Genomic DNA, 24180 nt, shown 5'->3' on the forward strand with positions numbered 1-24180 from the left:
TCGGGGTGGTTGGCAAGGCCTTTGTTTTGTCTCTTGCTCTCCTTGCTGCTGTCCACTTTCTGCTCACTTCATTCCTCACTGACGTGTAGTTTAGAAGTGGGCGGGGAAAGGACGCTGTTGCAGAGTCCAGTGCTTCGGCGTCCCCTTTGGAAGGGATGGCCTTGGAACCGAAGCCACAGCAATTCACAGCCCACTGGGAAAATGAGATGCCTTCTCTGAAGCAAGTGGCAAAGCCGGGACGGTTCATGGTCCTGCTCTATTCGTCCGCTTTGGGAATGCCAATGGACTCACCTGGAAAAACTTGGGAGATAAGTTTGCCCAGAGAAGAAACTATAAATTGTTCAGCCAAAATGGTTTTATGGTATTTTTGAAGTGTTATTTCCTTATCCCAGTCTCTTATTCTTCATACTCTAATATGGCTGTTTGATCTCTATACACATTTAAAATATAGAGACAGGGTAAAAAAAAGGTGGAAAGTAATGGATATTTGTAAACAGTCATTTAAAAAGCACTTTTCTAATGACTGAAAATTTTTAATGTGATAAATTTGCCAAATAGTAAAAAGAGACACAAAGGTAAATTACATTATTTTTTTTTCAGGCTAATCTCTAAGTTGAAAGCTTTAAAAAAAATGTTAGCATTATACAATATGAAAAAGAGAAGCATGAAGGCAGATATCCTTCCAGTAGTCTCAGAAACAAGAGGGCAAATATGGCCAGTCCATTGTATAGGGAGCAGATAGAGGAGACCATCATACCAGCCACTCAACAGAGTGAGCTCTAATGGAACCAGATCCCCACCAACCCAGGTTCTTACTGTCCCTGCACAGGTTGTGAAGAACACTTCCATGGCACCAGGGGACAAGCTGAATCCTGCCCAGATCAGCATGGCAGCCAGGTGAGGAATCACAGAGCCTCCAGAAGACGTGGGTTGGAAGCCAGCGGAATTCAGGTGAAATGCTGGTATGGTCAGTTGCCCAGAGGCTCAATGACCAGTGCTGCAGATAGTTTCAGAACAGGAACAAGGACCCAACTGGTCCAGAATAGATCAAGGAGAGCAGAAGGGAATTAGATCTGAGCTTGTTTGGAAGGATTCTAGAGCAACACCTGCCATGGGTATCAGCCTCCAAAACCAGAGTAGAAATTCTGCAAAGACAGAAGCTTTCATGAAGCCTTGTGTATTCGTGGACTGTGGCAACGGGTGATGCTTCTGTGTCTTCTTTTGGAAGAGATTGCGTCAGAACTGAAGCCGCAGCGATTCCCATTGCTCTGAGAAATCAAACGTCTTCTCTAGGGCACAGCTGCATTAATGCTCAGGCAAGTAGCAAAGCCACAGGGGCCTGTGGTGTCTGTCGTTCATTAATTTTCCTCTGAAAGCCACAGGCTTTGCAGCCAGGAGCCAGTCAGCAGTCTCCTGGGATGGCCAGTCAGTTTTAAAGAGTCCACCTTGGCAAATCCTGACCAAAAGTAATAATGCTATTCAAATTCATCCCTTTCTGAGTTTTCTACCTCCCTTTTCTCATTCCTTCTCCTTCTTTACTTTCTCTCTGGCCTATCAGTAAGGGAAGCTGTGTCTGAATTTCTCGACACTTCCAAAAGGACCGCTCACCTCAGAGAAGCCGCCTCAGAAGGAGAGAGCCCCCGAGGTTGTCTCCAGCAGCATAGATGACAGCTTCAGGCTTCCCTCTCTCCTCGTGAATGAAACCCACTGAGCCTGGCTGATGCAGCCCAGGTTCTTCAGGGTCTTCACAAGATCCCGGCGGAACCTCTCACCCACAAAAACGTAGAGAACAGGGTTCAGGCAACTGTGGAAAAAGGCCACGGTCTGAGTGACCTGGAAGCAGATGTCAATTTTGATGGAGAGGGCGCAGCTGGAGATGAACATGGCATAGGCGTCGATGGTCTGCACCAGCAGAACACAGTTGTGGGGGAACTGGGACAGGACGAAGACGGTGAGCACAGTGATGGTCACCTTCAGGGCCTTGTGCTTGGAAGACTTCTTGGCCTGGATCAGGGTGTGAATGATGATGGTGTAGCAGCAAGCCATGACCACAAAGGGGAGGAAGAAGCCCAGAATGACCTTCAGGGTCAAGACAGCCGACTTGAGTTTGGTACTCTCGTCGCTGGAGTAGACCATGGTGCAGATAGCAATTCCGTGCTCCTCCTTGACTTGGCTGTACAGGAGTTCGGGGAGGCAGAGCGCGGCCGCCATCACCCAGACGGTGAAGCAGACCATCTTGCTGTAGAGGAGCCTTTTCCGCCTCCACATCTGCGCTCTCATGGCCTGCGCGATGGCGATGTACCTGTCCACGCTGATGCACATGATGAGCAGCACACAGCTGTAGAAGTTCATCTTGTACATGCTGTTGACCACCTTGCACATGAAGGTCTGGAATTTCCACTGGTCAGCGGCGGCAATGGCCCAGAAGGGCAGGGTGGCGAGAAAGAGAAGGTCGGCGATGGCCAAGTTGAGCAGGAACATGTCGGTCATGGTCTTCACTCTCGTGCAGTACCAGTAGACCAGGATGACGAGGCTGTTGCCCACAGCCCCCACGATGAACACGAGCCAGTACAGGGGTGGGAGGAAGTGGCCCGCAAACTGCCTGACGTGGCTTTTCTCACAGAAGTAGTCCGTGAAGTTGCCGTCATACTCCATGGGCGGCGTGCCATCGTAGGCGTAGTCATCTGACAGGTTAGGGATTAGGCTCTGCAAGGAGACACAAGGTGACCCTGGGTCAAGGGCTGGCTTTTGGAGGTTCTGTCTGATCGCAAAGGCATGGAGCCCTTGGACCTTCCAACCCCAAAAGGCTGTGAGAAGGCAGAAGAAATGTGTGTGTGGGAAGTAGGACTTCTGAGAGCACCTGCTTAGGTTGTAAATGATTTATTTATTCAACAAATGTTTATTAAGCAGGTGCTGAAGAGTCAGGTGTGGTTCCCACTCTCGTGGAACTTTCCTCCTCTGGGAAGAGACACGCAAGCAAAGGAACAGTGACAGGCCACATGGCAGGCGCTCCATCGGGATGGAGAGAAGGTCTCAGGGCCACTGGTGGGCGAACTTAGCCAACTCAGTGAACGAGTCTGGCTGTTCCTTCTCCTGTCTACTCTGCGCTCCCTAAAAGGTCCTCAGAGGCTTTCACACTTCTCTGGGTCCAGATTCCCGAGTCCTCTGAAAGCTATGAATCCTCTGTTGAGCAGCAACAGTCACACATGCAGCCACTTACACGTGTGCACACACATGAGCATACATGCTTATGTATACACCCTCACGTACATGCACATACGTAGAAACCGGCATTGGCTATGTGATTTCAGAATCTCTTATTCAGAATTTGTTAGGAATTTCAAGACAGCAGAGCATTAACTCAAGCAAGTAACACTTCTAAGCATGACGCCCTGTGCGACACACACATGAAGCCAGCCCTCACAAGCCCTCACATTTACAGACACGTGCACACAAGTGTGCCTACATGAATGCACATACATATTCACATGTACACACCCCCGCACGTGCATGCACACATTCAGACACCTGTGCTCACACCCTCACGATGTGCACACAAGCACGCATGCACACACACACATCCTTTATACAGCTAAGGACTCTCCAGGCATATTTTCAGAGTGATTGAACTCACACACAAAAACCTGTAATTGAAGGAATTTCCTCAAGACCACAAGGCCAGCCTGTATCATCGGATGATCAAAGTGCTGGCCGTCTTTATGACAATGACAGAGGACAAGTTCATGTCCTAGGCTAGGGGAAGCCTGGACACACCTGTCCACCTGTGTCAAGACTTGTACTCCTACCTATGAGTGGTGGGTAAACACCCTTTGGATCTCAAGCACAGGATCCTCTGAAAATCTCCCAGCAAATATAAATGTCATTTATTTACCAGCTTATTCGCTTCCCTACTGTCAGAGCCCCGAGTGCATGCCAGACCTGGTGTGGAGTACAGGATATACATGCATTTAATCCTGGACCTTCCAGGTAGGGGTGGGCCCCTCTTCCAGATGAGGGGCAGCTGGCTACCAGGAGGAATTCTGAGGTGTCCAAGCCATTTCTTCCGTCCTCTCTGCTCTCTGAGCCCTGGAGACACTGCTCTTGCTGGAGAAGCCACCCACAGAGGCTGTTCTCAAGGTCTGGGTCAGAATAAGACCTGAAGAGATCACTGTAAGGGTCTGAAGTCCACTCATCTCCCACTCACTCTCCGTCTGAGAGCACGCCCTGGAGCCCCCTGGCCTGAGCACTGGGTAGGCTGATTTCCCACAGGCTGCGCTGAGTTTATCCCGGGGACTGTGTCGAGGTGGCTTCTGAGGAGCTCGCTGGGCGCCCCGCCTCCAGGGCCTTTCGGTCCAGCTGTGTCCACTCAAGACCTAGCTCAGGTGTGCATTTGGCACTTACCTATAAAAGAGATGTGAAGCGAGGCTTTCATATTTCCTGAAGGACAAGTGAGAGTTTTTTTTAACTCATGAACCATATGAATTTTGTGACTGATGAGGATTCCCTTTGTAATTGGGAAGCTCAGTCAAACTGGTAGCCCAAGTATAGTAACCAAGGAAAACCCTTTGACCAGTGCTGCCTAATAGGAATATAAGGCAACTCCTTAATTTTGCAGTTTCTAGTAGCCAAGTGAAGTCAAAAGAAATAGGTGGGTCTCACCTTAATAATGTGTTTTATTGAAACCTAGCATGTCTAAAATATCATTTCATTATGTAAGCAATGACTTCCCTGGTGGCTCAGAAGGTAAAGTGTCTACCTTCAATGCAGGAGACCGGGGTTCAATCCCTGGGTCGGGAAGATCTCCTGGAGAAGGAAATGGCAACCCACTCCAGTATTCTTGCCTGGAAAATCCCATGGATGGAGGAACCTGGTAGACTGCAGTCCATGGGGTTGCAAAGAGTTGAACACAACTGAGCGACTTCACTTTCACTTTCTTTCTTTCAAGCCGTGTAAAAGTTACCAAGCTATTTCACATCCTTTTGTTGCATAGACTATTTTTGGACTAAGTGCATTTTACAATCAGGATACATCTTAGTCGGAGTGACCGCACTTCAAGTGCTTACAGGCCCTACGTGACTTGTGGCTACCGCATTGGACAGGTCAGTTTCAGGCTGAAAACCCAAGTTCTGACTCTTCCTCTTTTCTCGCTGTTCTGTCAGTTTGCTCTGACCCTATTTGAATGTATATCCTTTCTCTTCTGTTGGGTGCACTCCGTACCTGCCTCATGCCTGTTACGGAACATGACGGGCCGTGGGGCCAGAGTGAAACAGGCTGTCATTACTGCTGGCAAGGGCCCAGGCTCTCTCTGACGGGGCTGACCATTCTCTTCCACATTCTCTTCTTACTGGAATGTCTAGAAGTTCTCTTTCCCAAGGTTTCCCTTGAAACATTTCTTAGCAAACTGTGTTGCTCTTAGACCCTTTTAAAAACATGACATCTTCACCAGCTGGACCACTGCTCACAGCCTGTGGTCCACCATGAGCAGTGGTCTGAGCCAGATCTAGAATCTTCTCCCACTCTGAGAAGCAGCAATCCTTGGGGGTGGGTGGGCCCAGACCGGGCCAGGATGGATGGTGTTTGTGTGGCGATCCCACCATCTTATTCCTTGACCGACTAAGAGGTCAGCATGCTCACCTTAAGCTTGAGTAACAACTCTTTATTTCTTGTTCGTTGGCAATAAATAATGTGATTTGTTCACTCATTCAGCAAGTATTTACTAAGCACAGACTACATGCCAGGCAAGGAAACCACTTCCAAAGGACAGTGTTCTTGTCCGTGGTGGTAATAGAAGTGGAGCAAACCATGAGAAAGGTCCTTGACTCACCTGTCATGGAATGAGGGGGGAGGGTGGTCTGCCTGCATGTGGAGCCCTGAACTCCACACCACAGATGTGCCCTAGACAGGGCAGCATGGTGGGATGGCTCTGTTATTCCCAGGGGCCTGCTTAATTGGAGTAGTTATATCATTCGGATAATTTTTAGAATTTTGATCAAGAAGAGAAGTGCCTTATAGTCATAGATCTAAGTGAACGAGAGACTGCCTCACAGCATGCCCAGGGACTGACCTAGAACTCAGCAACGTGGGAACTCACTGCCTTCTGCTCACATAGGCTTTGGTTTCTGCCCCAGACAGAGCTTTTAGAGGCTCAACAGGTTTTTAGAATGATTGTCAGATGTTAGAGACCATCTTACAGTGGAGGGCTTCCTTGATAGCTCAGTTGGTAAAGAATCTGCCTGCAATGCAGGAGACCCGAGTTCGATTCCTGGGTGGGGAAGATCCGCTGACGAAGGATAGGCTACCCACACCAGTATTCTTGGGCTTCCCTTGTGGTTCAACTGGTAAAGAATCCACCTGCAATGTGGGAGACCTGGGTTTGATACCTGGGTTGGGAAGATCCCCTGGAGAAGGGAATGGCTACCCACACCAGTATTTTGGCCTGGAGAATTCCGTTGACTGTATAGTCCATGTGGTTGCAAAGAGTTGGACACAACTGAGTGACTTTCACTAGAGAGGAGGAGACAGACCCAAGGAACAGAAGGTTCTGGCCCAAATCCTCACCCCCTGGGGGACGGTCAAGGCCATCTCAAACTCATATCCATTGAGTTGGTGATGCCATCCAATCATCTCATCCTCTGAGCCCTCTTCTCCTCCAGCCCTCAATCTTTCCCAGCATCAGAGTCTTTTCTAATGAATTGACTCTTTGCATCAGGTGGCCAAAGTATTGGAGCTTCATCTTCAGTCCTTCCAGTGAATAGTCATGGTTGATTTCCTTTAGCATTGACTAGTCTGATCTCCTTGCCGTCCAAGGGACTCTCAAGAGTCCTCTCCAGTGCCACAATTCGAAAGCATCATTTCTTTGTTGCTCAACCCTCTTTATGGTCCAACGCTCATATATGTACATGACTGCCGGAAAAACCATAGCACACAGTGGCCACCCCAAGCCTGAGCCTCAGCGTCTGGGTCCCAGCAACTGAGCTGAGTGGCTGTCAGATCCCCCACCTGCATCCTCCCCCCGCCCATCCCGGAAAGACTGTGGGCACCAGAGGATGCCCTGTGGCTTCCTCTGCCCAGGGCAGCCGGGAACTGCCTCTTGCTGGGGCAAACCTCAGTGCACAGCAGATAAGGGGCAGGCACTGCCTGCCAGTGCCGCTGCCAGGCTCTCCACCCACAGGCCCCGGCTCCTGAGCCCGAGCAGGTGTGTCTTCCTCCCCTGACTCTGCAGCCCCTGGACTCCATCTTCCCCCGACTTTCCGAGGCCTCCCTCCTGACTCTTGTCTCTGGATACCCTCCCCCAGCTCCAGGCACCTCTGGAAAGGCCACTGTGGAGGGCCAAGGCCGCATTCTTCCCTGCTCCTTATACCAGGATGCGCAGCTGGAGAGAGAGATGGGGGCCGGGAGGGAAGAGGAGGGAGACAGGCAAGGAGGGACTCGGACTGGTGGGAGTGGGCAAGTCCCCACCTTCGAGGAGGGGAGACTTTCAGCCAGTGAGCCGTGTGGACACTTGCCTTCAGGGAGGAACCCAGGGAAGCCGGGACCAAGACTGCCCCCCAGCACTCCTCTTCCTTTGAGCCATTTGACCTTGAGCCCTCTGTCCCTTCTCCCAGCTCCAGTTTCCTCATCTGCTAGCATGGCTCCACCTTTACTGTGAGATAGAAGGAACACGGCGCCCAGGGTGGTGACTGGCACATGGCCGGTCCCCGAAGAGTGGCCCCAGGAAAGTCATGGCTGTTGACCAAGGTCATAGCCACAGAGGTCCTGTCTTGTCCCCGTGTAGGTGGTGCCAGACACCTCTTGATCACAAAAGGTCATTATCTGAGTGCATTTTCTTCCTTTCTGGGGCTGCCTTGCAAATTTCTGATATTTTTTCCAAGATCCCAAATGATAAAACCGAATGACTGATGTTATCAGCCCTGTTTCCAGCATCAGGGATAAAGAGCAGATTCTGTCTCAGGAGAAACTACGGTTCTAATTTTGGTCAGAAAAAGAGAGACTTATTTTGTTACTTCAGCTTTCCAGGTGGCTCTAGTAAAGAACCTGCCTTTGGTTCGATCCCTGGGTCAGGGAGATCACCTCAAGGAGGGCATGGCAACCCCAGGCCCTAGCCTGGAGAATCCCATGGACAGAGGAACCTGGCAGGCTGCAGTCCATAGGGTTGCAAAGAGTCGAACACAACTAAAGTGACTTAACATGCACCTTGTTACTTCAGCAGATCCAAAATAATTGTCTTTTCGTTATTGTTATTGTTGTTACGGGAAACATGATCACATATGCAATACTAAATATCATCAGCATATGATAAATAACTTACTTGATAATAGTGGTGGCAACCACCACTCTCCATAGGTGAGGGGGAAGCTACAGTATGAAGGACAATTGTCAACTCCACTAAGAATGTTTGACTTCAATACCTATGTGTAGAACCCAGATTCTCCCTTTGAGAAAGCAAAATTAAAATCCTTAGATATTTTTGTGAGCATTTTATAGAAGTAAAGCATAGGAATTTTATTTGATTCTATAATTAATTATATTTGGCTATAAAATCATGAATGATTCTCTGGATAATAGCTGTACTCATTTCTATTAGCCTCTTTCAGAGAAATATATATCATTATTTGCTTTTTTGTAAAGACTATATAATGTTTGCTAAGAAACACGACTAACATGCCCACCATGGGTCTTTTAAAAGCAAATGAATTTTCCTTTGCCCTCTTTTGTCTGAGTTTCAGAACAGACACATGGGACTAAGCACATTGTAAAGATCATAAAACCCTCACCTATGAGTAAAATCTGAAACAGCCTTCTCCTCTGCCCCCCGCCCCCACACACGGACCCCAGAGCTGTTCCAGAGCTTCGTGTCTGCCGAGCCCTCCGTGCTGGCCACGGACCACGTGTCTGGAGCACCGCTCAGCAGAACTCTTGTCCTGGGAAACCACAGAGCACTCCTTTCCCCCCACTCCCCGAGAAGAGGCCCCCAAATGCAGTGTATTTCAAGGAGCCCAAGGGTGTGGCCATACTCACTGTGGCTTCTGTGGGGACCATGGTGGCTCAGGTTCAGACTTGCTTCTAGAAAGAGAGGGCAAAAATCAGAACGAGGACTGGCTTTTGACCAAACAGTAGCAAGTGCCGAGAGATGGAGATAAAGCATTAAATTTGTTTGTTCTCATGAACAAAAAAAAAAAAAAAAAATGTCAAGCTAGAGTTAGAATCCATGTTATACTGATGGTGAGTTAAATAGATTTCAAATCAAGTCTAGATTTCATAGTCATCTAGGTTGTTAACGTAGAGTTGAAAGAAACCTCTCCTTTAAGAGCACTTAGGAGTTTTGACATCTTCCCAGCATGTCCTTTTTACCTTAACCCTTTTTCTCATAACTCAGCTTCTCTATCAGGTGCCCCTACTCCAATTTTATCCACCAAGTGTCCCCTGAAGACGGCAGGACAGCAGACTTAAAAGACTGCTCCAGCTGACTGCAGAGGAGGGGCCTCTCGGTAACCAGGACCCCAGAGTGAGGTGGCCTCTGCCTCTTGGTAACCAGGACCCCAGAGTGAGGTGGCCTCTGCCGGCATCAGAGTCCCTCGCCAGGAAGGGCCCAGCACCCCAGCACCTCCCTGGGTGCTCGGTTTACAAAGTCAGGGCCTGTTTGCTCTGTACCTTGACTTCAGCAGGAAAAGGAAGTCCTACATTTCTTTACCGAAGAAAACATAGTTGTCTCATGCAGAGGGCCTCCAAACTAACTGAGCTAAATCTCCGCTCTTGTTTTCTTGTGTTTTGAATCTCTGCAAGACCCACCCCTCTGTGGCCAAGCAAACAACAGCTCGGTTCCTTTCAAGGAAGGGGTCTGTGCCCGAGTGGGGCATTTCTCCTTATACACCTTCAGTGGGCGTGTTTCCGAGAAACATGTTCAGCCCACGCCCCAGGCTTCTGGAAGGAAATTTCTCCCTCATACATCCCACTGTAACCTCTTGGACTTTTTTTATTCTTGTTTTCATAACACAGCCTCGTGACTCCCTGCTTTTCTAAGAGTGTAGTCGTTTTAAAAACACAGCATGTGAATTGGGGGATTGAGATAGACGCATATACACGGCTATGTGTAAAATAGACAAGGACTCGTGAGCACTACTGTACGGCGCAGGGGACTCTCCTCCATGCTCTTTTGGTGACCTAAAGGCAGCCTAAAGAAGGGTGGGTGCGTATGTATTAACTGGTTCACTTGCTGCACGGCAGGAACAAACACCATAAAGCAACTCTATTCCAATTAAAAAAAATAAAAGAAACATCCTAGGTGGGATAGCCACTATGGAAACCCATTAAACACACATCATGTGGTATCAGCCTAAGAAAAATGCAAGCTTACATCCATACAAAGACTGCTATATGAATGTTCATGGCAGCTTTGTTGGTAATAGCCAATGACTGGAAACAGCTCAACTGTCCTCCAAGTAGAGTGAATAAGTCACCGTGGAATATCCATGCAGTGAATTTGGAACAGCTGTTGATACAGCAATGTGGATAAATTTCGAAATAACCCGGGAAAAGTACATACTGTGTGATTCCACTTATATAAAATTCTAGGGAATGGGAACTAATCAATAGTGACAGAAAGCAGACCAGTGATTTCCTGGAGAGAGAGAGAGAAGGGCAGGGCAAGAGGACAGGAAGGGACAAGAGCAGGCCAAGAAGCCCCTGGGGTGAGCGGTGTGTTCGCTGAAAGGATAGTGTGGTGCTCATGGGGTGCACGATGTCAGAACTTGGGTTCTGTACTTCAGACATTTGCAGTGCTGGTACTGATCTCAGTAAAGTGGTTAAAGTAAAGAAGAAAGACAGCAAGATCTGATGAAAGCTTCCTCGTTTCTGTCGCTCTTCAGAGTCATATCGGGCCGTTAGCAGGTGGGGGAAAGACACCCAGGACTTCCTCCTTGTAGCCTTCCTGCAGTAGCTCCTCCGCAGTGCCTTGAATGCCTTGGGCTGTTCAGTATGAGGGCTCAGTATGAACTCATGGCTTTTAGGGTTAGAAGAGATTAAGCAGATGATGTTTGATAGATCAGTCAATCGATTTATAAATAGATACAGATAAGTTTCTGTGGATGTGTTTTGTTCAGTCACTTTAGTCATGGTCGACTCTTTTTTGCAACCCCATGGACTGTAGCCCACCAAACTCCTCTGTCTATGGGATTCTGCAGGCAAGAATGAATACTAGAGTGGGTTGCTATTTCCTCCTCCTTCAGGGGATCATTCCGACCCAGGAATCGAACCCACGTCTCCTGCATCTCCTGCATTGCAGGCGGACTCTTTACCCACTGTGCCACAGGTGTTACATATTTTAGCATATTTCCTGACTCTGTCTGCTGAGACAACCTAAAAGCAAGGACACACAGTATAATGACCATCTGGTGCCCAGCTCTTCGTTTCTAAATACCTTTCTTCCTGACAAGGAACCAAGACCCCATGGAGAAATGCCTGATTTCAGAGTTAGGGCAGGGAAACTGTAAGATGAACTTGGGACTGATTTTTAACCCAGAAAGCAAGTGTTTAAAGGCATTGAGGACTTGTCAAAGGACAGAGGCACCAACTTGATAGGGTTCCACTAGCCAAATCTGAGGCAATTTGAGCATTAAATTAAATAATGATGGCAGTCATTATAGCACATTCAGTTAAATAAGGATCCGTGGATCCATATTAAGAAAAATAAATGAGAAAACTAAGCTCTCCTTATGGTGCCAACTGATAAGTACAGAGGATTACTGTAATTAGAAAATCACCAATGGGTGATGAAATTAGCCGGTGAACATTTGATAAGAAATTTACTTAGTTTCAAAGGATCTCCCCCCAAATTACATATTGCCCCATTGACTTTATGATTTTTTTTCTCTTATGCTCTGAAACAAATCTTTGTAAAAAGTTGCTTAGTTAAGATGGAACAATCTCAACTCATCTAATTTAATTTTAGTACATCTTGGGGAATAGGGAGATAGTTTTTAAGACACTTGTTAGAAAACACTTCATATATTTCTAGTATCTATGTAGCTCCAGACTCTTTGCGATCCCATGTCGCCTCCTTTTAACTTGCATAGAAAGACTAAATATTAACCAGAGAATATCTGAGAAAACAAATCCCCAAGGGAGGAGGCCACACAAAGAGGAAAGAGTGGATTTGGTTATAGCTAGTTAGAGGCTGAAAACAAGGATTGATGGTAATCGTGCTGTTGAGAGTGTGAGGGCAGGGCCCCCACACAGCAGTGGGGCGTGTACATCTGTGTGACCTTTGCGGGGGATTAAACCCTGTCTGTCAGAACGCACAGAGCACAGCAGCTCTGACTCAGCTGCTCGTCTGCTGGGAACACGCCCTCCTAGCACGGACTCACACGGACGGACAGAAGGGTGGATGGACCGGCTTCCCTGGTGGCGCTGGTGGTGAAGAGTTCACCTGCAAGGCAGGAGACCCAGCTTCAATTTCTGCGTCAGGAAGATCCGCTGGAGAAGGGAATGGCTATCCACTCCAGTATTCTTGCCCGGAGAATCCCATGAACAGAGGAGTCTGGTGGGCTACAGTCCACAGCAGTCGCAAAGAGTCAGACATGACTGAGCAACTAACACAAAAGATCCTGTATGTTGCTTCCCTGCCCCTCGCCCCCCAGAATCAAAAACACTAAAAGCAACCTATGTATCCAGCAGTAGGTAATATTCTGATACACTCATTCAATAAACCGCATGTAGCCAATAAATAGAATAAATTAGACCTCACAATGCTACAAGGAGGTCACCAAAATTTTTAGGTATACATATGCAAAATGTAGAAGATTATGATGCCTGATCTTTTTAAAAAATATATAAAAGATTACACACTTGAGGCTGTCAGTACCGAAGTGTTTTCTGGAAAGAGATTAAACAAGGATGACCAGTGGAAAGTGAGACTTTCATTTTTTTCCTTTAGGTTTTGTAACCTATTTACATATTCTACTTTGTATACAACATTTTATTTTAAGGACTGTCATAAAAATAACTTGTCAGCTTAAAAGAAGAAAAAAAGCCCCAGCGCTCTTCCGTCCTGTACAGCTGTTTGCAAAAGTTGTCCATAGGAGGAACTTAGCCCTGGAAGAATAAATCTAGCAAGTAAATTCACTGCGGCTACTATTGGCGACTTTGGAATCCTACACTAGCTCTCTGTAAAGGTTTATCTTCCTTCTGTTATAAAGGTGCTTTGGGCTCATAGAAGATTTGGAGAAAGCCCAAGGGTGAAAATGAAAAATACTCCTCCCTAGACCCACCACCTAAAGACCCCAACTCGAGCCTTTCAATCTGTTCCTCCTGCCCTTTGTCACATGGTTTTCATCTGTATTATTCCACAAACTGCAGAGGTGTCAGAACTTGCTTTCATTTTCTTCTGACCCCTGAGAAGGAGAGAAAAAGAGAAGGGGAAAACCCACAAGTGACAAAACACACTGGAAGCAAGGGACCTCGCAACCGTCTGCTGGGGGAACACGAGGGCTGGGCTTGGAGCCACCCCAGGTCCCCCCAGCCCCCGCCGCTCCACGAGGCCTCGCTGGGGTGCGGGAGCCACCCCGTCTACAAAGCCTGCTTGCGTGGAGTCTCCAGTGGAGTGAGGTGGGGGTGCATGCCGGCCCCCATCTGCTCCCTGGCCCATCCTTTGCTGCCTTGGGACCTTAGCAAGGAGCGACCTGCCCTCCCCCAGCCTCGGTTTCCTTGTCTGTAAAATGGACGTTGTCGCCCGGCCTACTCTAAAGGCTTGTTTCCAGGGTCAAGTGCAGTGCTGTGTGCTAAGGCTCTTAGCGGGATGCAGAGAACTCTGCAATGATGAGGAAGCAGGCTTCACCCCACAGCTCATTTACACAATGCGCCTGAACTTGCTTGGCTTAAATACTGTGCAAGACATGATCCATGTCTTCAAGAAGCTCACATTCAAACAGTGGGTACGTCATGGCTGCAAATACCAATGATGGGAAATGCTGTGAGATGATTTTGGAATTGGGAGAAGGAAGCCGAGTCCCCAGCACTGGGGAAAATCCAGGAGGGCTTCATTGAGAAGGCAACACTTTTGCTGGCTCTTGTAGGCTGAAGAGGGCTTCCCAGGTGGTGCTAGTGGTAAATAACCTGCCTGCCAATGCAGAAGACACAGGAGAACTAGGTTCGATCCCTGGCTCGGGAAGATCCCCTGGAGAAGGGCATGGCAACCCCCTCCAGTATTCTTGCCTGGAGAATTCTGTGGACAGAGGTACCTGGTGGGCTGCAGTCCATGGGGTTGCAAAGAGTCAGACACGACAGAAGCAACTTAGCACGCACACAAGTAGGCTGAAGAGCATGAGGGCATTCAGTGAAGGGAGAAAATGTGACTCCAGGTCAGGGAAACGTAGATGTCCACACAGGTGTGAGTGCCAGAAAGCAGCAAGTGTGTGCAGGGTCCCGAGAAGGAGGGAGCTGCTCGTCTCTAAGAGTGGAAAGTGCCCATTAGAGAAGTTAGCCTGGAATCCCCTAATACCTATCATTTTTCTATTCTCTGCTGTCCTTCAAGGTAACCAGCATGAGAATCCACATAGAGTTACTCGTAGTAGCCCCAATAAACTGGATACCGATACTAAAGTGAGTCAGGAGGCAGGTCCTGACTTTGATCATTGTCCAGCGTGCCACATGGAAGTTGAATCACCTCTTGCTTTTGGTTTTGTTTGGAAGCTCAGCTTTTTCACGTTGCATGACAGCAGGGACTCAGCTGTCCCCCAGCCTGTCTGCTGCCGCCGCCTGGGTGAGGTTTGCGCCCCTCGCAGGGCAGGCACTGCACCGGGCCGGGGGCTGTGAGGGGAGGGCATGCACGGGGGCCTCAGAGCAGATGGACAGGTACTCCGAAAAATAGGCTGTCAGACGCCAGATGCTGAAATGGCAGGTGAACTTGGGTTTGTTGCATGAGGGGAGGGAGGAGCAGGCCTCGCCCACTGGTGGCTGCCCCGCATCCCGGCCCCGCACCCAGCAGCTGGCCACCCACAGAGAGTCCAAGGAGCCACAGCCAGCTAGGAGCTGATGAGGACGGGTATGTTGACAGGACAAAGCAGTAATCAGTGAGGAGTCACTTAAAATAGAGCAGCTTTACTTTTATCTGATTGTAGAGGGTTGTATTCACAATGAAGAAAAAATAATCCCCCAAAGCAAGCATATATAATGAAGAAAATAAAATCTCCCCCAAACACCCCTTTCCTAGGATGGTCAGTGTTAAATCTTCTGAGATGCGGTCTTTTAGACATTCTAACACAATCCCACATACGTACAATACGCACATAACCCGTAAAGGAAAGGAAATCAGACTACCCAAGGCATTTTCTGTCTCGCTGTCTAGTTAACCATCTCCCACAGACCACTTTTAATGCCAATTCAGTGTGAAGTTATGTCACCAGATTGAGTGGCTGCCAAGTGTTCCACTCTCTGGATTCTATATGATTCATTTAACCAGTCACCTCTTGGTGCAGAGTTCACTTGTTTCCAGTTTTTCGCCGCTACAGAGAATGCTGCCAAAAACACACTTTCCCTGGGACAGCCCCTCAGACCCAGGGACCTCATCGGGGCTTCACTCTCCCAGCCCCGGTCCACCTTCTTGTCACCCGTCCCCCACCCTTGCTTCTCCCTCCTTCAAGGAATAGATCACTGAACAGACTGTCTTGAACCCCAGCCTCACACGTGTGGGTGGGAGGCAGTCTTATTACTCACCCTGGAAGCCTGGGCAAGGCACCCCTGATTCACCTCCGCCTCCCCGGCAGCTTCTAGCCAAGTGCTCAGGGCCACTGAGCAAACTAGTGTGTTTTAGAAGCCATCGTTGCAGCACACGACTGAGGACCCAGCACCCCTGGGTTGGGGGGAGGAGGAAGGTGATACTCACGGGGGAGGGCAGCGAGCGAGGCTCCCAGAGGAGGCGGCCCTCCCGGCTCTGGGGAAGGGCCTGGCTTGCTCTCTGCCTGGGACGAGGGGCAAGCCTTCTGTGAGCTCTGAGCAGGCTGCTCCCCGTAGAAAACAGAAAGGAAGCCAGGTCACCCCTGCCTGAGTTGTCACTGGTGGGGTGGCCAGGAGGGTGGGGAGAAGGGAGTCACCAGCTGCAGCTTCCAGCAATCAGCAGAGTTGGTGATGTGCAACCAGAACTGAAAAGCCAAGAAGTGCTGGGCTAAGGGAAAACTGTCTTCTCTGAAGATGCTCAGACAAACTGATCGTCTGACAGCCATTTCTTTTCCTAGACAGCATGGCTCCTTTCAGGGAATGGGGAGGTGGAGAGTCCCATCGGGAGCAGGCTGGCCCAAGTAGACCTTTCTAAGGTTTCATTGTCTGGACAGGCCTGTGAGGGGGTGGTTATCACCCATGCCCCCTGCCCTGAGCATCACGGTGTGACCCGTTAGACCTTAGATATACCTAAACCCATACAGCTGTGCTAATACCATGGCTACTATGGTACCACAGCTACGAGTCACGTCTGCCTGTTTAAATTCAAATTAATTACAATGTCACTAGTTCCCGAGTCACAGTAGCCACAATTCAGGTGCTTGACAGCCGTGTGTGGCCGTGGCTACCGTGGTAGACGGCACAGGTGAGGAGCAGGCCCATCATCTCCAAAATCCATCAGATGGCAGTGCCACCTTCGAAGGTCATGTATGAAACACACACATCTGGGAACGCAGGGAGCATTGGAGAGCCAGGAACCCCTTAAAACTGAGGTCAAACATAGTAAGATTTTATTCTGATGGATAGTGGTCTGATGTGACCACTATCCATGAGATATGTCAACATCAATGATGCCTTTCATCTTACTGATCATGGGTGTTCAGGTGACATTTTGAAAAATGCCTAAACAAACAGGTTATATTTTTAACGAAGTCACACGTGCAAGTCTTCACCGGCCACAGCAGCTATGGTGGGGCCTTCGAACACGACACAGTTGCACCTTTCTGGGTCCCAGGGTCAGGCACCATGCCTGGTATTTGTGGGGCATTTGGGGAATAATTGTGAAAGAAAAACTGCAGTCAACAGCCTCTGATGTCCAGAACAGAGAAAAGACTCCAGTTGATTCTTTTGTCATTATGGCAAAGACTCTTTTTTTTTTTTTTTTTTCAGATTTGTTCTGGGGAGAAAGTCTCACTGCAGTGAGACTGAGTTCACCTATTCAGTGTATTATATATTGTCCTGTGGCCTTCGCATTGTTCTTCCAGGCACAGGACCCATTCATCACAGCCATCATTAGTTCCTACAGAGCAAAGCCATGCAGAAGATGCAGGTGGGTTTATTATCTAAATGGGAAGGCCAACAAGTAGCCCATATGAAACGTACAGCACAGTGAGCAGTAAGAATGAAAGCAGTGGCTGATTCAGCAGCCTTGAGGGAGCCGTGAATTCCCTAACCTCGTCCACATTCATTGAGCATCGTGTCTAAAACGGGGCCTGACTGAGAATCGGCTGAACACCGTGGCCTTTCACTTCTCCCTTGGGGTTGGCAAATGATGACAGAGAAGGAAGGGGCCCCCCCAACTGATTTCTGGGAGTCTTGGCAGAGGGAGCAGTGATGTTGCTCCTTCCTTATGTTTGCTTGGGACCCAGGAAAGCTTCCAGGAGGCTGAGCCGTGCACTACAAGGGCAAACGCCTTGGGCAAGGAAGATGGCTGTGCTTTCTACCTCCTCTTGACTCGGGCTGCTTGCCCACCACGTGGCTGGTGAGTCTGGTGGGAAGAGGGGCATTGGGGGCGGTGGTCAGGGAAGCAGAGAAGGGATCAGTGTGCTGCTGTGGGAAGAATTCTCTCTTCTATGTGGCCCCGGCCCCGCCCCCGCCCCCGCGGTCCACGTGTTCTGGAAGTCGATCCAGAAGTTCTAGATGAGCCACTTTGGAATTCCCAGGTTTTCCCTGGGTTGCAGAGGAGGGTGGGATGCCGAGGCCAGGGAGGCAGGAAGATGCTAAGGGGCAGTAGGGAGAACTTCTGGTATCTCCAGTAAGCCTGGGACAAGTGGGATTCCTTTTGCTGTCACTCAGTTTGGTTTCGTTCCTCAGAGGGGACTCCCCATTCTCTTGTTTTCTTTGCTGTGTTTCTCTCTCTCTGCAGGTAGAATTCGGAGCTGGGTGATCATGGGCCGTTGCCGGCTCCCTTTTGCAACAGGGTTTTTCTCTCTGTGTTCTCACCTAGATGAGCTCTAGAGAGCAGGGGTTGGGTGCAGGCCCTCTGTCCCGGGGCTTAGGACTGCACCTGGAGTTGAAGGTCAGTGAGGGACTAACTGTGAAATGAAATCTGTGGCCCACAGCGACTCAGGTCTACCTCAGAGGAAAGGCCCAAGGTGACTTCGTCACAGGGGCCAGTGGAAGAGCCACGTCTGGGTTCCCTCTTGTTTGTCCCCACATTCCGAGTGTCTAACACAGTCTCTGGCAGAGAACAAATGAGTTTTGCTTCAGTCTTCTGCTTTCCAAGGTCTCCAGATCTAAGGCTAGGTTTGTAATCTTGCTCTTCTTCCTGAATCTTCGTTATGTATTAGGAAAGTCATCTTCCAGAAGCAGTGGAAGATTTGGAAGAAGATTTGCAAGATTGGAAGAAGGCAGTGCTAGATTTCCATTCCTCCTTGATTCAGGCCTTATCATCCCTTGGGAAGTCCAAAGTGTCTTGAAGGGGTTGGCAATCATTTGGTGGTGAGGGTCTGACTAGTGTGGGTACAAAGAGTTCCAGGGATAAACTTCCACGGAGTAAAGTTCATAAGGATTTTCTTTCCTCACTAACCCTGTGAGCACAGGACCAGGAGGTCGTGGCATAGTTGCAGTTCAGCAGCATGTTCTAAGAGTTTATTAATCATCTCTTGTCTACATTAATGAGAAAACAAGCCTCATCCAAGTGCTGGGGGTCTAGAGCGGGGCCATGCGTTAGCGCTTTCTACGAGGTGGTGGGAACGACATCCTGTGTCTGCGCTGTTCATGGCCCAGCTGCCACCACGTGTAGCAGTGAGCACGCGAGCTGTGCTTAGCGTGACTCAGAAATTGATTTCTCTAAATTTTATTTAATTGCAATTGACTTGAATTTAGATAACCTCTTCAAGATGCTCTGAACTTCCCAAGGGAGGATAACGGCTAAATCAAGGAAGAGTGGAAATCTATCACCGTCCTCTTCCAAAGACCCCACTGTGCTTTTGGAATGTCTTTCCTAATATGTATCAGAGATTCAGGAAGAAGAGCAGGATTACACACAGCCAGTGGCCACCATGGTGCACAGTGTAGGTCTAGACTGACCCCCATCTCGGCAGCTGGTATCTGTGTCAGGGACGGGACTTAGGACGGCTGACTCTACAGTTCTTGGCGGGGGACGCTTCCCGGGGGCAGAGGGACTTGAAGAAGGGCTCCTCCCCCCCAAGGAGGCTTAAAGTCGTGCAGACTTTCCAGGATAACTACAGATTCTTTTTTTTTTTTTTTCAATTAATTTTTTTTGGAGTATAGTTGCTTTCCAGTGTTGTGTTAGATTCTTTAAATTCTTTGTGTTTTGTGGTTAGCACTTAAAACCATGGAAGGAGAGGAAGGAGGAAAGAAGTAGCCATTTTTGCTAATATCAGTTCTCATGAATAGACACTGAAGGTTGGGAAGTGACCCAGGAGACAATTGTCAGAGGCAGTGGGTGGGGGAAAGAGTGGTCCACACCACGCCCAGCAGTTGGAATGAAAGGAATGAGAGAGACATGCCGGGTGACCCATGGGAACTGGCAGTGGTGGGAGGTTGCAGAACGGGGGAGCAAAATCATTCAGAGGCTCTGGGAAGACTTGGGTGCCCGTAATAAAAGTGAGATATGAGGAATGGTGTTGGTTTTATAAGGCGGTGGTACGTTTAGCATTGGATGTGATATGGTTAAGGTATTGAAATGAAGGTCTCTGGAACCTGGAGGAGGTCAAGAGTTCATTGCGTGGCCGCCAGGTTCTTGCAGAAAATATGCGCAATTTATAAGGGAAAATAAACGTCATGCACACCTCCTGAGGTTTTATGCTCGCAGCGAGTGAATCATGAGACCAGTTGCAGGATTTGTTACTTTATTCACACCGTCTCTTTATGATAAAACATCAGTCCTTCTGCTCTGACGTGCCTTTTCTCACTGGAAGGTCTTATTTGAGTCCTTCATTCGATATCCATTTGCCAAGTTCCTGCTCTGTGCCAGCGCTGATGTAAAAGCTAGGGATAGGGCAGTACACAAGACCAAAAATATCAAGTTAAATGACAGAAAATTAAAGCGGAGAGATGGTGGAGTGACCGAGGGGGCATCTCACACCTGGTAGTTAGGAGGGGCTTACTAAAGAGGTGGCATTTAGGACCTGGATTATAAATTCCCATAAGCTGAAGATTGGGATAACCATTCCCAACCCAGGGAACAGGAGGTAGGAAGAGTCGGGCGTGTCCAAGGATGAGAAAAACATGCTCGGGGACAGAGAGGGGTGAGGCAGCTGGGGAAACGGGAGGTGCCTGGTGGGTTGGGCACCTGAGGCCCAGGTCTGTGGTGTTGACCTGATGCCCACTGTGATGGAGGCCACTGAAGGGGTCTGTGTAGGCATTCCTAAGAGATCACTGCTGCGTGGGAAACTTCAGGGAAAAACCAGCAGAGCCTCGTGGTTTCTCTGCAGGCTCGCTCAGAGTGAACGGACCAGCTCACTGATTCTACCTCACCTTGGCTGGGCCACCGCCGGCTCCAGAACCCTCAGCACTGTCTGGCTCTGTTCCTCCATCCACTTCTGCCTCCAGGGAGGCTTCTGGGCACTTAGGGCCCGATAGCCCAGAGGGAGGGGGGCACTTTGCTGACTGTCAGGGAACTTTTGCAGTGATGAGGACAGTTACGCAGCAAGATTGCTGACAAGCTTTATAAAAGACAAGCAGACATACTTTTTTGCAGTTGTAGGTTCACTGCAAAGTTGAACAGAAGGTACACCGAGTTCCCACACATCCCCTTGCTGCTTCCCCACCCATATCCTGCCCCACAGTGGTGTGTTTATAACAACCGATGAACCTACGTCAATGCATCATCATCACCCAAAGTCCATGAAGGGTCACTCGTGGTGGTGTGCATTCTCTGGGTTTTGACAGATGTATAGTGACGTGTATCCACCATTATAGAATCATCCAGAATAGTTTCTCTGCCTTAAAAATCCTCTCTGCTCCACCTATTCATCTTTCTCTCCCCTCTAACCTCTGGCAGCCAGTGATCTCTATTGTCTCCATAGTTTTGCCTTTCCAGAATGTCATATGGTTGGACTCATCCAGCATATAGCCTTTTTAGATTGGCTTCTTTCATTTTGTAATATTCATCTAAGTTTCCTCCATGTCTTTTCATGACTTGATAACTTCTTTCTTGCAATATTCCTTGTCATTCACCTACTAAAGGCCCCCTTGGTTGCTTTCAGGTTTTGGCAATCATAAGCATTCATGTGAGGTTTTTGTGTAGACACAAATTTTGAGCTCTTTTGGATAAATACCAAGGAGTTTGATTACTGGATCGTATGGTAAGACTATGTGTGGTTTTGTAAGAACCTTCCAAGGTGTCTGTACGTTTTGCATTCCCACCAGTAGTGGATAAGAATTTCTAAAGCTTCACATCTTTGCCAGCATTTAAAGATCTTGGCCATTCGCATAGCTCTGTGGTGGAGCAGGCAGTGGCAACCCACTCCAGTACTCTTGCCTGGAGAATCCCATGGACGGAGGAGCCTGGTAGGCTACAGTCCATGGTGTCGGACACGACTGAGCGACTTCACTTCCAGTCTTTACCTTGATACATTGGAGAAGGAAATGGCAACCCACTCCAGTGTTCTTGCCTGGAGAATCACAGGGACAGAGGAACCTGGTGGGCTGCCGTCTTTGGGGTCGTACGTGTCAGACAGTGTCAGACACGACTGAAGCGACTTAGCAGCGGCAGCATAGCTCTCTGGTTGTATCTTACTGTTTTTTTAAATTTGCATTTCCTTGATGACATACGATAAAGAGCTTTTCATAAGATTGTTCATATCTTTTCATATGATTGTTTGCCATCTCTGTATCTTTTTGGTGAGGTGTCTGTTAAGGCCTTTGGCCCATTTTTTAAAAATCAGGTTGTTTTTCATTGGTGAGTTTTAATCATGCTTTGTATATTTTGGATAACAGTCGTTTACCAAGTATGTCTTCTGCAAATACATTCTCCCAGTCTATGACTTGTCTTCTCAGTCTCTTGACATTTTCTTTTGCAGAGCAGTTTTTAGTGAAGTCTAGCTTTTCAGTTCTTTCTTTCACGGCTTGCCCCTTTGGTGTTATATCTAAAAAGTCAACTGCCCAAGGTCATCTAGGTTTTCTAGTGTTGCCTCCTGGGAGTTTTGTGTTTTACATTTAGATCAAAGATCCATTTTGAGTTGAATTTTGTGAAGGGTGTAAGGCCTGTGTCTGGATTCATTTTTGGCGCATTTACGTCCTGTTGTTCCCGCACTATTTGTTGAAAAGACTATCTCTGTCGTTTTCCATTGTGTTTCCTTTGCTCCTTTGTCCAAGACCAGTTCTGCCCCATTGATCTGTTTGTCTCTTCTTTCACCAATTCTACACTATCTTGATTACTCTAAAGGCTTTTTTAACTTGGAGGCTTTTTGTGACTCTAAAAAATCAGTCCATTAAACTTTCAACTCTTTTCCTGTAAGAAATGTAAATAAAAAATAGATCCCTCTTCCCCAGCCTCATCCTCCTGTCAGTTTTCTCTATGACGTTGATCCTCACTGTGTCCCTGAGCCCACACTGCGTTGATACTTGCTAATTTTTTCAGAAGCTTGAAGCTGGTGTTTTTTAAAAGTCAGAAATTTTCCACAGCTTTAAAATAGCTGTGTCAAAATGTCCCCAGTTTCAAAATGGCCACATCAGAGCAACCGCATCAAAGATCGAGTCTCTACCATGGAGGCCCGAGAAGCACTTCTCCGTGGGGGGCTGTTGGCCTGAGGCCTCCAGTCTGGTGCTTTCTCTGTAGAGTTTCTCACATGCCGACCACACAGACACCGAGTTTCTACCTACTGGACAGAGAGCAACATGAATTAAGACCCCATCCCAGGCTTCAGATTGGTCACAGGTTTCCTTCCGAGAAGTAACAACCTGCTTTTCAACATCAGCCACATTTGAAAAAATATGTCCCCAAAACAATGTGTAGCAGCTTTCCCAAACTTGAGTCTTGTGGCCTAGAGGTGTGAGTGAGTGCTTAGCACAAAGCAAATTTGCAAAACAGGCAAACAGCACATCCAAGGTTCTGAGGCATCTGTGGGAAAGACCTGCTTGCAATCTTTTCACCTTGGAACCTGTTATTCAGTACTTAGGCTGTGGGACCTGGCACCCCCATTCCTTCCCCCACACTTGTGTTGATGAGGCCTTTCCCCCCACATTGGAGATGACTCCAGAGGGAGACACCTGCTCTCTGGGCTCCCACCGTCCTACATGCAGGGGGCTCTGCCAAGAGACTGGAGATAAGCCCCTTCCCCTCTGCAGTCCTGCGAGTTGCTCTGTGATGAGCTGCCCTTCCTTTCTGTTGGCCTCAAAGATTCAGCTCACTTCTCTTTGTTTTAAACTTACTGTTGACTTAATATCTTGACCTTCCTCCATCCCTGGGAATGGTCATGGAAGAGGGTGAAAGTTGTTTCCCACTAGAACAAGGTTGGGATGACCGCCATGCCTATGTGACCTGGGGCAAGAGACTTCCCTTCTTTCTGAAACATGGTGACAGTACCCCACCATGGCCCCCCAGCTGCTGTTAGCATAAAAAAGAGCTAGTATAAAATAGGAGCTGAGAAGGGCCTAGCACTTAGCACGTGCTCAGCGAGCAGTACTTTCTAGTGAAGGTACTTGACGTCACAGCCATGTCTGAGGTCTGTCCAGTTCTATATTTATTTACAGGATGGCCTTTGTCTCAAAGCCTCAGTTAATTCTTTTGTAAGACAGGATGTTAGTATCTATTCTGTAAGGTTGCTATCAATGTTGCTATCTGAGAGCTTGGCATTTGGGAGGCACCAAAGCAAAAACACTGGCCTTTCTTGTGATAAACAATTTCTCTTCTAAACACTGCAGAGAAATCTGTTAAATGACAATGCAGGACTTATTGACCAAATTCAACCCACTTAACGGGCTTGCTTCGCTATCTCACCTTGGGTCCCCTTCCTAATAATATTTCTTCTCAATGGTTCCAAGGCCTCTGAGGGCTTTCTT

The 24180-nt window shown here is 48.3% G+C and overlaps 1 protein-coding gene across 3 annotated transcripts; it reads right to left on the reverse strand.

Moving 5' to 3' along the window:
• Positions 1 to 583: 583 nt before the first annotated feature.
• On the reverse strand, positions 584 to 15965 carry CCR9 (C-C motif chemokine receptor 9). Of its 3 annotated transcripts, none has more exons than XM_065935410.1 (3): positions 15878 to 15965; positions 9019 to 9063; positions 584 to 2706 (listed from the first exon to the last, which is right to left on the reverse strand). In XM_065935410.1, the coding sequence occupies exons 2-3, from the start codon at positions 9037 to 9039 to the stop codon at positions 1624 to 1626; spliced, it is 1104 nt and encodes a 367-aa protein (XP_065791482.1). In that variant the 5' UTR covers positions 9040 to 9063; positions 15878 to 15965; the 3' UTR covers positions 584 to 1623. The 3 variants fall into 3 exon arrangements, with proteins under 3 accessions (XP_065791482.1, XP_065791481.1, XP_065791483.1); XM_065935409.1 differs by having other exon boundaries at positions 15709 to 15936; XM_065935411.1 differs by lacking the exons at positions 9019 to 9063; positions 15878 to 15965 and adding an exon at positions 4402 to 4567.
• Between the last annotated feature and the right edge of the window lie 8215 nt (positions 15966 to 24180).

This window comes from Muntiacus reevesi, chromosome 4 (genome assembly GCF_963930625.1).
Source record: "Muntiacus reevesi chromosome 4, mMunRee1.1, whole genome shotgun sequence".
NCBI classification, from domain to species: Eukaryota; Metazoa; Chordata; class Mammalia; order Artiodactyla; family Cervidae; genus Muntiacus; species Muntiacus reevesi.